Raw genomic sequence first — 16182 nt, forward strand, 5'->3', positions numbered from 1 at the left:
CATGAGGATGTAGGTTCAATTCCTGGCCTTGCTCAATGGGTTAAGGATCCAGTGTTGCTGTGAGCTATGGTGTAGGTTGCAGAAACAGCTTGGATCCTGCATTGCTGTAGCTGTGGCATAGGCTGGCAGCTGTAGCTCTGATTCAACCCATAGCCTGGGAACTTCCATATGTCATGGGTATGGCCCTAAAAAGACAAAAGAGGAGATCTCGTCGTGGCACAGTGGTTAACGAATCCAACTAGGAACCATGAGGTTGCAGGTTCAATCCCTGCCCTTGCTCAGTGGGTTAACGATCTGGTGTTGCCTTGAGCTGTGGTGTAGGTCGCAGACGTGGCGGCTTGGATCCTATGTTGCTGTGGCTCTGGCGTAGGCCGGCGGCTACAGCTCCGATTTCACCTCTAGCCTGGGAACCTCCATATGCCGCGGGAGTGGCCCAAGAAATAGCAAAAAGACAAAAGACAAAAAAAAATTCAGTTAAAAAATATAGTATGGGAAAAGTAAAATTTTTGATTAAAAAAATTGGAGTGTTCATTGTAATATAAATTATTAAAACAAAATAAAGGGGACAGTACTCTGACAGTTCATGTTTACAGTCTATAAAAGAAGTCACATATATATAATTTCCATAGAAATGTTGCAATATGTCTTGTTTCATCCTTTAGTTTTGGACTAATTGTGACATCTGTATACCAGGAATCAATATTTCTCCTCTTATTTGGCTGCTCTAGTAACCTGATTTTCAATTTGTTAAATGCTTTCTGGTATCTTTATCCTCAAAAAAAAAGTGATAGTTTACATCTTCTCTCTGCACTGGATATTACTGCAAGTGCGGAAAGAGCTTTATTCAAATAGAAACTATGTTATATTCTTAGTTTTTTTTTTGAGCACCACTAAGTCCAAACCCACGGGCTTATTATCTAGCTGGAAAGACATAACAAAATGTATCATTGTAGAGAAATTCTTCTATAAAATATTATCTGAGTAAGTTTTCTGTACCCGTCTTTCATAACAGTGAGTCAAAGTGTTCACATCCCCTTAATTATGGGGACATGAGTCACATTAGAGGCCTGGGAAATAAACATCAGAGACTTTATTGACCATTCAGGAAAGGTACATTTTCCAAATCCATGATAACTGTGTAGAGAAGAACAACTAAAAAGATTAAGGGAGGCATTGGGGGTGAGGTCGGGTGGGGGGAGGATCTCTTGAAGACAGGATAAAAGATTAGGACTCTTTTGTCTAGAAAGACAAAGGATATCTTGTTACATAACTGAAATCTATAAAAATCTCTATAGAAAGCTAGGACAAGCAAGGATTTCTTAAGTAAATAGGATTCTAGAATTGATAGGGCAGTAGTAGACTGGAGTTAGGTGTTAGATTAGAAGCTTAAGAAGAACAGGTCTTTTTAAAATTTAAATGTTAATACATTGGGCAGCAACCCTTAGCTTAGACAACTCATTAAAGAGGTAATTCAATATGAAAATGAGTCAGGTAAATTAATGTATGGTAGATTCAAACAGCTGTCCTAAGAAAGACACTAGGTTTCAGACCGTTATCTGGCCTTGTTTTCCACCCTTGTCATCTTATTCAACATGGCTACATTATTATCCCTAAAACACATCTCTGAGGATGCCTTTCCCTATCCCCCAAATTCTGTGCAAAATAAAACCTCAGAGTTTTCCTATTGAGAGAACACGGACATCATTAGCTGGACAATTCCCCCCTCCTTTATGTATCCTGTAATTCAGCCAGACTCAACCCCTGACATTGCCTTAACCTCACTCCAGGTTTCCCATCTATTTCCTTGTTTTCACTCTTTTCTCCACTCACATGCCTTTCCCTTCACAGCCACAGGTCAAAATCCTCCCCCATCTTTTAGCCTGGACTCAAACACTAGCTTTTTCAAGTTCTCTCTGATGTTTCACTTAAACTCCCTTAGTTCTTTATTTATCTCATAACAATTATTTTTGTATGGATGTGCCTTTTTCTCCACCATCTTTTCCTAAGTATGTTCCTCACTGGAATTCGTCCTTGAATCTCCTCTCGTAGCTAGTTGGTGTTCTACAAAGTCTTATTAAATAAGTGTTTTTCTTCCTAGTGTTAAAGTTTTGTGAATTATTATTTTCTTTTCTACAGTCACAAATCAAGAGTTAAAGGTTATCTGAGATTAAAAATGACTTATTTACCTAAAACCAGTGGCTCAGAAGAAGATAACACAGAACAGGCTGAGGAATTAGAGGTGAGATTTTATAAATATTTGGTTAAACTAAAAAGCAAATTTCTTATTTTACTATACTCTGAAGAAGAAATAACTATTCCAGTGAAGTTAATGTGTTCAATAAAGATTACTTACCTGGACATTTGTTTATTTTACTCAAGCATTCTTTAAACATTTCTTTCCTCTAAGGATATTTCTGTAGGATGAATGGCCATCACTGATGGTATGCTTAAAGGTTAGGCAGTAGAGAATACAATGCTTATAAATGAAATCACTTGTTGTAATTAAGTCCTTAACTAGTGCTTCAGAGTTTTCTAAAACCATGTCATGTTCCCTCTTAAAGTAAGAGCACAGTTTAGTATTTGTAAGTTAATTTATATGGAAATTTTGAGGAGGATCTGCTCCTTAGGAACTCTTTTATGAAATGTAAATCCTGATACTTGTCCTGTCATGATGGGGTGGGAGTGGGGGGCTCATAGGAAAAGAGGAGACTAAGAGAGAGAGGAAGAGGAGTTCTTGTCATGGCTCAGTGGTTGACGAATCCTACTAGGAACCATGAGGTTGTGGGTTTGATCCCAGGCCTTGCTCAGTGGGTTAAGGATCCAGCGTTGCTGTTAGCTGTGGTGTATGTTGCAGACACGGCTCAGATCTGGCATTGCTGTGGCTGTGGCTGTGGTGTAGGCCGGTGGCTACAGCTCCGATTAGACCCCTAGCCTGGGAACCTCCCTGAGCTGCGGGATCGGCCCTAGAAAAGACAAAAAGACACACACACACACACACACACACACACACACACACACACACACACACACACACACAGAGAGATAATTCACATGATCGAATGAAAAGCCACATTTATTGGGGGCCAGTAGAATTCAGCCATCTTCACGGATGACAGGACAAGAGGAAGTCCATGTCAAGGATTTGGGCAGAGCCACCTGTGTTTGGGGTAAGTGAAGAAGAGGTGGAGAGCACATAGTATGTGGAGTAGAACTGGACAGGCGTTTGGAGCTAGGAATCCTAGTCGTCAGCTCTGCTGCCTGGAAGCTGCGTGACCCTGTGAGTCACTGAATGTCTCTGCACCTCAGGTTCTTCATCTGCAGAGTGACAGGGTTGAACCAAAGGAACTCTAGGGTTTCTTCCAGGAAAAAAATTCAGAATCTGAAAAGGGAGCAAAAACATTTGCCCTTTGAGGTTGCCACTGAAGGCACATTATCATCAAAAAAGGGCACCTTACTCCACAATGTTTACTGAAAGCACCCAGTGTATTGGTAGGAGTCTGCTTTGATAGGCTTTCCTTGCTGCCTTCCTCACCAGTCACACCTCTTTGCCTGAGGGTCTGCTGGGGTCTCCAGAAGGACTGTGAGGCTGAAGGATCCCAAGTGCTGGCTGGGTTCTGCCTCACACACCCATGATCCTTGAGAAGCAAAGCTTGAGAACAAGCAATGCTTTTGCAACAGAGCTTTCTGGGAATTTTTTATATGCACTCTTGAGATTTTTACTTTGTGGAGGAATTTATAATAACAGAAGGAAAGAATTTTTTTCTTTAAATCACAGACTGTAGTTAGACCTTACTCTAGTGAGCAAAGATCTTGGTATCCTCTCTTAAGTCTAATTCCCTTACTTGAGTACCTTTTCTTCCTTTTTAGTTTTTCTTTGCTTTATCATGTAATAATCTTATTTTTTTTATTTAGAAATTTATTGAGTAGAGTTTTCTCTACCTGGCATTTTGGTGCACAGTGTGTCCTGCATAATGGGATTCTGTGTGAAATTAAGGATGTCTGCTTAAAGAAAGAAAATTCTTTATTTAGTAACTTAAAAAGTTTAACACCATTTCATTATTTGCTAACCTGCTCCAAGTTTTGCCCACACGCACGTATCACAGGTACCTTATTCACAGTTCAGTTTCTGTGGGTAGGGCTGCTTTGCTTCATTTTGTGGTCTCAAGTCTCAGTGTTTGAATTCCCTCAGAATGCACCTTATAATTTCAGTAGATGTGAGCATGCAGGAGTTTATTTTTGCAAGGCCCTAGGAATTCAAACACATGAATCTGTGCTTATTTATCTTCTGTGTAGTTAATGACCAGAGAAGTCTTGTCTTTGACATTAGTTTGTGACTGAATATGTAAAATTCTACCATTTAAAGACAACAGCTATAATTTTCAAAAGAGAATCACTCTTGGTGTGTTTTCCATAGCATGATATAGTATGGGAGAATGTGGGTGTGATAGATAATTATGTAATATTTGATTTTGTACCCTGGTCACTAGGTTTAGCTTTATGTATGTTAAACATTTACCCTATAATATAATGTTTGTCCTAGCTCTAAATCCTTCCTTTCTGATCATCTTTGACTCTGTTAAATTGTGGGCAGTTGCATATTAGCTTTGAGGTTAGTAATTAAAGTAACATACATTGATACTTAGAAAATTATTTTGTTAAGAATATTAGCTCATACATGTTTAATAGGGAGGACTTCTATACAAAAAAATGAAAACTTTTTTTATAAACAATATGCAAATGTACAACTGTACTTCCTCCTTGAAGTGAAACAGATTGTTAAAAAAAATAGACTCTTAATTAAATTGTTTTCCTCCCTCCTTCTCAAGTTTACTTGGGTAACATAAATTCAGTAAGTAGAACTTTTCGGAGATAAATCTCTAAGAAAATTTTAAGGAAATGTTTTTATTAATTTTTTTATTAATAAAAGAATTAATTTTATTAATTCTGCAGGAAAATAATCAGTGACTATATATATACTATATGTACATATATATACATACATACATATATATACACACACACACACACACACACACATATATATATATATATATATATATATATTTTTTTTTTTTAGGGCCGCACCCGCAGCATATGGAGGTTCCCAGGCTAGGGGTCAAATCGGAGCTACAGTTTCTGGCCTACGCCACAGTCACAGTGACACAGGATCTAAGCCAAGTCTGCAACCTACACCACAGCTCACAGCAATGCCAGATCCTTAACCCACTGAGCAAGGCCAGGGATTGAATTCACATCCTCTTGGATCCTAGTTGGGTTTGTTACCGCTGAGCCACAAAGGGAACTCCAAGTGGCCATATTTTTAATTAGTCTTTTTTTTTTTTTGAGAGCAAAATATGAAAATTCAACTCACATGCTTTTAAATTTGAAGCTTGAGAAATAAAATTTGATTTAATATATACCAGACTAATTTCTAGGTATATGGATTCTTTATCATGATCATTTATAGGCAAGGAAAAGGGGGGGGGGAGGTAAACAGAGATTGAGGGAAAAAGTAGGAGGATGAGGGAAGGGAGAGAGAATGATGTTTGGGCAATAAAAAGAAAGAAACAAAATCAACAAGATGTCAGTTCCCATAGAAGAGAGAAAAAGAAAAAAATTAAAAAGAGTAGTGTCTTTATCCCTTTTCCTGAAATTATTCTGTCTGTATTCCCCTCTCCTACCCCTCACCTTCTGTTCTACCTCAGTATAACCCTCCCACAGGAGCCAGAGGAGACCAACTTTGCTGCAAACCCCTGTACTTTTCTGTCTGCTGCCAGAAAACTTTCCTTTTCTTCCCAGCTCCTCTCCCTGACCCTTCATGTTCAGCCCCAAACTTCCAATATGGGGGAATTCTCATCCATCTTCTAAGCTGTCAACTGGCTGGCACACAAATGCTAGATCCCCAGTGCCCAGAAAAAAAAAAAAGGCTCTATATGTATTAAGGAAATTATTTTTTACCCATTGTTACGGTACCAAGTATGTTTTCCCATTTGTCTTTTTTTTTCACTTTAATTTAATAGTTTTTGCCTTATACAAATTTGGGGGTTGTAGTCAAGTCAGTCAGTCTTCTCTTTTATGCAGTCTGGGTCTGATGTCATACTTAATGGCTTCTCCACTCTTAGGGTATATTTTTTAAATATCCCAAAGTTGGTTCTAATATATTTTGGCTTTACTTTTTAACACATTGAATATTGTTCAATCTGCAACATTCTGGTTATAAGGTAGGAAGTAGCAACCCAAATTAATATTTTTTCCCTTTTGCTAAGTAATTTGCCTATCTTCCCCACAAATTTGAAATGTCTTTAGCATATGCTAAATTCCTGTAAGTTTGATTCTCTTTCTGAGCTTTCCAATTCTATTAGGCTATCTGTCTATGCGTGCACTGGTACTACATAGTTTTAATTATTGTGGTTTATGGTATGTTTTACTGATTAAAGTTAATCTTCACTCATTCTTCATTTTTGGAATTGTGCTGATTATTCTTATTTGTTTTTATTTCTATATGAACTTGAGAATTGCCTTGTTTTGTTACTTTAAACTTTATAAATTAACTGGGGAAGAATTGACACCTTTGTAAGATAAAATCTTCCTGCCAAGATCGCACTATGTCATTATGTCTTTTTACTCATTCAGGTCTTCTCTGTGTCCCTTTAGGAGAATTTTTTTTCCCCTTTAGGAGAATTTTTAAGTTTTCATCACTAGTTTATTTATGTTTTATAAGCATGTGGGTGTTTAGCAGAGCCTTTTACTGCCTGTTACAATGTTACAACTGTTACAATGTTATAACTGTTACAATGTTTCTTGTGTAATTGCATAATCCTTGCTACCCTTTTCAAATAATTCCTTACTCTAACTACCCTAGCTAAAGTTTTCTGTGTATTTGTTCCTCACTAGTCTCGGGAAATTTCCAGTGCCTTCCTAGCATGTAAACAAAACAAAACAAAACTTTCTTTGGCTATTTTATGATGTGACCAAAATGCCTTCCCATGGTTCAGAGGAGAAAGAGAAAATTCAGATCAGAGAATTAAAATGTCTTTTCAATCACTCAGTTATCTTTCCCTATCATGTCTCTACGTATTTGACCTTCATCCAGTGATTTTTTTTTCAAGTTTCAGAGAAGTTATTTATTTCCACCATAACCAAGGTACTTTCTCTGTAGGAGAAATAATGCCCAATAAGACATGATCCCTACTTATAATTTAGAGAATAGCATAAGGTTACACTAGTTTAGACTGTGCTTCTCAGTTTCTCAGTACCTTCCAACATTGTTTGTTTATTTAAAAGTTATCCCTGTCCTTTTACTTTATTACATGTTTTAAAACTTTTTTTGGAGAAAAAATTAAAACAGGTTCATGCAAAATTTAAATGTTATCTATCATTTTGCAAAAAAAAATCATTATCATAAAATATTCCTATTATGGTCTTAAAAGTTGATGATGTGCTAATTCTGTCTTTGCATAGTTTCTGGAACTGAGTATGCTAAATCTCTTTTGAAATTTCATCTAGTGTAATTGCTAATTTTAAAAAAGTTGAGCTTAAACTTCATTGTTAGGATTTTGTTTTTCAGCCTGGCTGGGTAGTTTTGGACCAACCAGATGCTGCTTGCAATTTGCAGCAGCAACAAGAACCTTCTCCTCTACCTCCAGGATGGGAAGAGAGGCAAGATATTCTTGGAAGGACCTACTATGTAAATCATGAATCTAGAAGAACACAGTGGAAAAGACCAAGCCTTCAGTATGTGCTGATGTCTTTCATGTTTGTAGTCTGAATACATTTTAATCACTAATTTTCATTCTGAAGTCTTGGCTCAATGGGTTCTTAACAGTATGGGGATCTGAAAACTGTAAGAATATTAGGCTTTGATGGCCCAGGGTTTAAAAAAATGCTGTCATAGCCATTTCTTTCTAAAAGTGATTTGATAGTATTAAAAAGTATTTGAGTCTCAAATACCACCCTTCTGAGTGCTTCTGTATTTTAGTAAATTGTCAATTATTTCTGGCTTTAATTATTACATAACCACAAATGGTGCATTTTTCTCTTTAGATGGATTTAGAAAATCTTGGAGATTTCTCATTGTTTGTTACTAAAATATAATGAGATGTTAATTTCTGTACTACAGTGTTTTAAAAATATGAATTGTTTGTAAAATATAAAGGACTCAATAACAGGGTCTTTTGTTAAGTACCCATTTGCCAGTCTGGTCAGTGTTTACATAATTTCCAATGTACCCAGATCAAGGAGAGAATGACCTTTGAGTTATTCTAATTTATGTCTCCGTGACATTTTTCTTTTATCATCAGACTGTATATTTGTAAATATACATATATAAATTTTCCCATCATTCATATTTATTATAAAATATCCTTCCATTTCTCCTTCCTTATAGCCTTATGACATCTTTCTTTAGTCTTCCATTTTGTGACAGAGACATAAAATCTTTCTTTCTTTCTTTCTTTTTTTTTTTGGTATTTTGACCACTGTGGCATACAAAGTTCCTAGGCCAGGGATCAAACCCATGCCCCCACAGCTGTGACCCAAGCCACAGCAATGACAATGCCAGATCCTTAACCCACTGAGCCACCAGGGAACTCCTAAAATTTTTCTTATTTGTTCCTTGACATTCTAATTTTTGGCTTTGGTATTTTGTGTCTAATATGGTCTAAGCACTTTCATAGATATTTTCTATTCTCAGATCCTTCCAAGCAAATTAATGATCCAAGTTCTTCATGTCACAGAGAGGTTCATCTCTGTAGAATGGTGTACAGATTGCAAGACTGAAGACACAATAAAATTGTGCAGCATTGTCCTGTTGCATCCCTTGGTATTGTGGGCAGCCTGACTTGAGCAGAACCACACTTCTTTCACTGTGGTTGATGATGATTTCAGCCAACCGAAAGCAGTTATTTAGGGAGAAAAAAGTGTGAGGCATTCCCTTAGGACCAATATGTTTTCTCTAGCAACAGTATAGTAAGAACTGATCTTCTGACCATATGGCATTAAATAAATTAGCAATAATTTTCTTATGAAATATTTGTCCAAAATTCTTGATCGTATAGTCTGGCTATATTAAATACACCTAGCTAAAATCATATAACTAATAACTCACTGGGAAAATAGTGTTCAGTCTGAATACCTTTTCCTAGACTCAGACATGCCTTTACTAGTATCCTTTTTCAAAATAGGCCCATTCCTATATATGATCAAAAACAGATGCTATTTGGATTTCCCATCATGGCTCAGCAGAAATGACTCTAACTGGTATCCATGAGAACGTGGGTTTGATTTCCTGGCCTTACTCAATAGGTTAAGGATTCAGCGTTGCTGTGAGCTGTGGTGTAGGTCACAGACGCAGGTCAGATCTGGCATTGCTGTTGCTGTGGCGTAGGCCAGCAGCTACAGCTCCAATTCAATCCCTAGCCTGGGAATTTCCATACGCCGCAGGTGCAGACCTTAAAAAAAATGCCATTTAATCTGTAATCTATTAAGTTTTTAATTATAGTATCCTTACACTATCTTTCATTCTGTCTTCTGCATTCATGCATGGGAAACTCAACTCTTGGCTTAAGATCAGTTCTGGGAAATTGATTCATGAAGATGTATATGTAACTTTTAAGGTTGCTGTCTTGTCAACTTTCTAGAGCTACTTTAGATTTTACTCTTGTAATAACATAGTGAAATAATAATGATGAAATTACCTATGTAACTCTGAGGAATTCACTCATTCAACAAATAGTTTTAATGCTCATACACGTCAGACATTATCCTAGGCACAGCAGTGAATGAAAATATTAGGCACGCTACACATTTTCACAAAATCCTTTAACTCCATAAGGTACTCTGAAGGTACCATTGTGTCTCCAACTTAATCTTCGCATGCTAAACTAACCTTTGGCCCCAAATAATAAATTCTGGTCTAATATAGGTACTTTTTAAGTGAACACTGAATTTTTGACAATCATTTTAACTTTCCTCAGAGGTGAGTGATGGCTTTTACATTTCTAATGCAGGGACACCCTAACAGATGCCGAGAATGGTAACATTCAGCAGCAAGCCCAGCGTGCATTTACCACCAGGCGGCAGATCTCTGAGGAAACAGAAAGTGTTGACAGCCGAGAGTCTTCCGAGGTTGAAATCATTTTCTGTCTTTTTGATAAACATATGCTCTAGCCACAGATTAAGGTATGTGTGGCTTAAGCTCATTCTGTTCATTTTAGAATTGGGAAATTATAAGAGAAGATGAAGCCACGATGTACAGCAATCAAGCCTTCCCATCATCTCCACCATCAAACAACTTGGATGTCCAGACTCATCTTGCAGAAGAATTGAATGCCAGACTCACTGTTTGTGGAAATTCAGCCACTGGCCAGCCAGTATCCAGCTCAGTAAGATGCTCAGAGATTTTTTTTTTTTTTTTGTAGCCTCAGGATTTTTTATTATTCCATTAGCTCTCTAACTTTTATGTAAAATATTGTCTTTTTTCTCCAGTTTTATTGAGATATAATTGACCAATACATTGTATGTCTACAACATAATGATTTGATATATATATTGCAGTGTTATAACCACAATAAGTTTAGTTACTATCCAACACTTCATAGTTATTTTTTTTTCTTGTGATGAGAAAAAAATTGTCTTAAAGTGCACGTCATAATGTGTTAGATACTTTGGTACTTTATAGCACAGCCGTTTTCAAATATCCCCACTAATAGCATGGAGCAGAGACAGAGGTCATACAAATGGTCATTGAAGTCTAAATGTCATTTACATGAAACATTGCCCTCCTGCCAAAGACTTCCAGGAACATGCCTGTAATTGAAACAGGTGGGTTTATTACTCATTTCAGCAAGGGAAACATGAGTGTCTTGGTAGCAGTATGTTAGGAAAAACTTAAAGGATTTGGGTTTGTGATAGGCAATTTTGAGGAGGGTTTAAGTGAGTAGGGCTTTGTTCTGTATTGGATGCTGTCAGGAAGCAGGGATAATTCTGTAATTGTGTATCTCAGATGTCATTTGTAGCAAAGCTAAGGCTATAATTGTAAAAAAAAAAAAAAGTTTTTTAATTAAAAAAAAAAAAAAGGAAGCAGCAGTCACCAGTATCTGCCAGGCGCAGGAGACATTTTGTATTTAGTGGCTTGGAAAGCATCCACGTTTTTCTATGTTAATGCATGATTACAGGGGGTCTTGATTTTGTCTTGATCCTGCTGATGAGTGCCACACCAGGTCCCAGATGTTAGGGTTTGCCTTTCTCTTTCTCAGTTATACCCCACATGTCACCAGCACACACATGAGTAAGAGCTGAAGCACTTTGACTAAGCAAGGAGGTGGATGACCTTCTCACTCCAGCAACAACTATAAAATTGACCTAATGTTTTTACTGGGGTCCCATGGGGTCCAGAAGTAAGTGCCCCAAAATACAGTGCCATGGTGACATGGCTCGCTCTCTAGTCTGTGGCTCGCTCTCTAGTCTGTGACATCAAGGGAGAACTTCCAGTGGAAGACAAACAGGCATCTGAGGGATGCTGTAGTCATTTCCAGTTGGTGTTCCCCTACTTTTCATTCAGTTAGTAAACATGAAGAACTGACTACCTGCACTTTATATGCTGGTTAAAGTAATTTTAGAATACAGCCCACCCAGTTGTTTAAGTATTGTTTTTTCTGGAGTTCCCATTGTGGCTCAGAGGGTTAAGAACCCAACTAGTATCCATGAGGCTGCGGGTTCAATCCCTAGTCTCACTCAGTGGGTTAAGTATTGCCTGTGGCTGCTCTCACACTCCATTGATAGAGTTGAGTAGTTATAACAGAGACAGTATGCTCCCCCCACAAAATCTTCACTATTTGGGCCTTAACAGAAAAAGTTTGCTGACTTCTGTTCTAGCACTTTTCTCAAGAAGCTTCATTGTAGACAGTTCTATGTAAATACCTGTGTGAGTATCCAGGAGTACATCTGCCTGCCTCTCCCTTCCCCTCCTGCCTTCCATTCCATCTATCCTGTCTCCCATTCATTTCATTTTATTTTATTTTTATCAGGGGCGTGGAAAAGGTCAGTCAAGTCTTAAAGGATAAGCTATGTTGATTTACCAGTGATAATGTAATGTCCTATTCCCTTTCTTCCTGTTGTTATTTTCTTTAATTATAAAAGTAACACATGGCATCCATACAATGAAATACTGTACAGTCTTTGAAAAGCATGAAGTGTCTTTGAATGTATCTTTTATATGGAGCAACCTCTAAGAGATACAGCTCAGTGAAAAACACCAAGCTACCAAAGGGTGTGTTTGATATGTTACCATTTATATAAATTAAAAAAAATTATTAAAGTATAGTTGATTTACAATATTCCTTCAATTTCTGCTGTACAGCAGAGTGACCCAGCCACCCATGCACACCTATTTTTTTTCCATTTTCCATCAGGTTCTTACCCAAGAGACCAGATACAATTCCCTGTGCTATACAGCAGGACCCCATTACCCATCCATTCCAAATATAACAGTCTTCATTTACCAACCCCAAACTCCCTATTGGTCCCCCTCTCTCCCCTCTCCCCCCTTGACAAGCACAAGTTTGCCCTCCATGTCCATGATCTGTTTCTGTCTTGTAGATAGGTTCATTTGTGCCATATTTTAGATTCTGCATGTAAGTGATAACATATGATGTTTGTCTTTCTCTTTCTAACTTACTTCACTCAGTATGAGAATTTCTAGTTCTATCTATATTGCTGCAAATGGCATTGTTTTGTCCTTTTAGTGGTTGAATAGTATTCCATTGTGTATATGTACCACATCTTAATCCATTCATCTGTCAGTGGACGTGTAGGTTTTTTCCATGTCTTGGCTACTGTGAATAGTGCTGCAATAAACATACGGGTGCATATATTTTTTTTGATGAAAGTTTTGTCTGAATATATGTATGCCCAGAAGTGGAATTTTCTGGATCATATGGTAGTTCTATATTTAGTTTTCTGAGGTACTTCCAGGTTGTTTTCCATAGCGGTTGTACCAATTTATATTCCTACCAACAGTGGAGGGAACCCTTTTCTCCACACCCTCTCCAGCATTTCTTATTTGTTGACTTGTTAATTGGCCATTCTGACTGGTGTGAGGTGGTACCTCACTGTAGTTTTGATTTGCATTTCTCTAATAATTAGTGATGTTGAGAATTTTTTCATGTGCCTGTTGCCCATCCATATGTCTTCTTCAGAGGAATGTCTTTTTAGGCCTTCTGCCCATTTTTCAGTTGGGTTGCTTGTTTTTTTGTTGTTGAGTTGTATGAGTTCTTTATGTATTTTGGAGATTAGGCCTTTGTCCGTTGCATCGTTTGCAAAGATTTTCTCCCATTCTGTGTGTTGTCTTTTCATTTTTTTAATGGTTTCCTTCACTGTGCAAAAGCTTTTGAGTTTAACTAGGTCCCATGGGTTTATTTTTGTTGTTATTGTCATTATTCTAGGAGGTGGATCAAACAAGATGTTGTTTTGATATAGGTCAAGATCGTTCTGCCTATATTTTCCTCGAGGAGTTTTATAGTATCTGGCCTTATGTTTAGGTCTTTAATCCATTTTAAGTTTATTTTTCTGTGTGTTGTTAGAGAGTGTTCTAATTTCATTCTTTCACATGTAGCTTTCTAGTTTTCCCAGCACCACTTACTGAAGAGACTGTCTTTCTTCCACTGTGTGCTCTTGCCTCCTTTGTCATAGATTAGTTGACCATAGGTGCTTGGGTTTATTTTTTTTTGCCGGGGGGGGGGGCCTTTTGGGGACTACACCTGCTGCATATGGAGGTTCCCAGGATAGGGGTCTAATCAGAGCTGTAGCCACTGGCCTTCACCACGACCACAGCAACACAGGATCTGAGCCACATCTGCAACCCACACCACAGCTCACGGCAATGCCGGATCCTTAACCCACTGAGCGAGACCAGGGATCAAACCCACAACCTCATGGTTGCTAGTCGGGTTTGTTAACCACTGAGCCACGACGGGAACTCCCTATTTCTGGGCTTTCTATCCTGTTCCATTGATCTATATTTCTGTTTTTGTGCCAGTACCATATTGTTTTGATAACTGTAGCTTTGTAATATTGTCTGAAGTCAGGGAGCCTGATTCCTCCATTTCCATTTTTCTTTTTCAATATAGCTTTGGCTACTCAGGGTCTTTTGTGTTTCCATACAAATTTTAAAATGTTCTATTCTAGTTCTGTGAAGAATGTCCTTGGTAATTTCATAGGGATTGCATTGAATCTGTAGATTGCCTTGAATAAATATTTAAATGATAGAGAATAAGCATATATATCACATTTCTTGAAAACTAAGTTAAACTTGATAACATTGCTTAGCCCCCAAGAGAGGAACAGGGTTAGCAGGGCTATGTCTTTTGTACCTTTGAATTCCATGCCATGTGCTTATTAATTCAAAAAAATTAATTTTTACTATTTTTAAAGTATTATCTGGGCATGGTTAAAAATGGAGACAGTATTGAGGTGTATAAAATAAAAATTAAATCTTCCATCTTACCTCTAAAGTATGCTCCCTCAATTGACATTAATGGTTTGGCATATATATTGTTTTAAATGTTTTCTATATATTCATAAACATTCATGCACACCCATATATTTGCATATAATTTTTTAAAATCTGAGATCATCTTGTATGCACTTTTTGGTAACTTATTTTTTTTTACATTCTTTATCATGGACATTGGACCATTTTAGTAAAGATAGACGTGCTCTTTTTAAAACCACAACAAAAAAATAATTTGACATCATTCCCTTGTGCAAAGAACCCTGAAGCCATTTCCCCAATCTCCTTTGATGGACAATTGTTTACAGTTCTTTGTTATTGTAAATAATACTGTAGTGGCCATTCTGACTTAATTTACACATATAATTTTTGATGTCATTAAATAACAGAACTAAAATGCTTCAGATGGTAACAGTAGTGTGCTCATGAAAGTACAAGGAAAGAAAGAGTATGGGATTTCCAGGAAAGAAGTAATCTGGAGTGTCCAGAGGGTGGGCTGTGAGGTGGCAAGTGCTGGGGCCGTCAGGAAGCTCACTAACATTGTGTTCTGTGCTGTACACTTTCTCCTCATGACTGTAAGAAGTCATCGAAGGGCTCCGAGAGAGAGTATGGTAGGATGATGTCTGCATTGTAAAATGTTCTCCGGCTACAGCGTGTGGCATGGAGAGTAGATTTAAGCAAATAGGACTTGAAGCAGGAAATCTGTTAGGATGTTGCCGCAGTAATAGTGAAGGTGACAAACAGTGGAAACTTGAAATTAAAAAAGTGCAAGGAGAATGTATTTGAGAAGTAAAATGCATAGGCTCTGGTGATTGACCTGGCTCTAAGGGACAGGAGAAGGAGAAGTCTAGTGATTGATGTCTAATTAGGGCAGCAGCTGGCCTCCCATGCTGCCCACTAAAATGAGGAATGTCCAAAAAGAAACAAGTTTCAGTGGGTGTGGACAGGGAAAAGCCCAATCAGGTTTTGGACACAATAAGGGCCACTCTGTTAGACATTCAAGAGAAAGTGTCCAGAAAACAGTTTAGGACTCAGGGGGAGAAGTGCAAGCTAGAATTTGGAAGGCATCAGCTGGTGGTGGTGTTGAGCGCTACTGAGAGTCGCCCCGTGGGTGGAGTAGGTGTTCTTTCTGCTGCCGCGTCACCCACCCCACAACCTTATCTGCCATTCAAATCCTAAAGTTAGTACTGTTCCTTTCCTTTCTAAGAATCATTCCAGCAGAAGAAGCAGCTTACAAGCCTATACTTTTGAGGAACAGCCTACACTTCCTGTGGTGAGTTTTATCCTGTCCCCTCAACCCTCAGTAAAAAATAGAAGACTCAGTAACTTTTTTTGGAACCCTGAATGTGAATGTTCAGCTGCCTAAAACTGATCCAGCACAGCATCTGGGCTTTGAGGGATGAGGTTGGGGGGAGGGGGTGTGGTGGATAGGTCCTTGGAAGATAAAACTGTCAGAACCACCTCTCCCATGATGAGAAACCCAAGACCCCACGTGCTGGTGACTAGGTAGTGTCCAGGCTTGGCAGGTAAACCGCTGTGCAGGCTAGAGATGTTCCACACACTGAGGCTGTGATGTCTGGTGGCTTTGCTCTGGGCCTGGTCCGTGGCATTTTGCAGCTGTTTCTGCCCTGTACATGAAGCCACATCGGGGTGGTCGCAGGCAGGTGGGTATG

General features: G+C 38.1%; 1 protein-coding gene across 1 annotated transcript in view; it reads left to right on the forward strand.

Moving 5' to 3' along the window:
* The window catches only part of NEDD4 (NEDD4 E3 ubiquitin protein ligase), a 124672-nt gene that overhangs the window by 83666 nt on the left and 24824 nt on the right, over window positions 1–16182 (forward strand). The window contains 5 exon segments of the mRNA XM_047766288.1: window positions 2137–2239; window positions 7568–7734; window positions 10008–10125; window positions 10215–10382; window positions 15717–15782. Of these exon segments, the coding sequence (XP_047622244.1) occupies window positions 2137–2239; window positions 7568–7734; window positions 10008–10125; window positions 10215–10382; window positions 15717–15782 (622 nt within the window).

The sequence above is a fragment of the Phacochoerus africanus genome, chromosome 2 (assembly GCF_016906955.1).
Source record: "Phacochoerus africanus isolate WHEZ1 chromosome 2, ROS_Pafr_v1, whole genome shotgun sequence".
NCBI classification, from domain to species: Eukaryota; Metazoa; Chordata; class Mammalia; order Artiodactyla; family Suidae; genus Phacochoerus; species Phacochoerus africanus.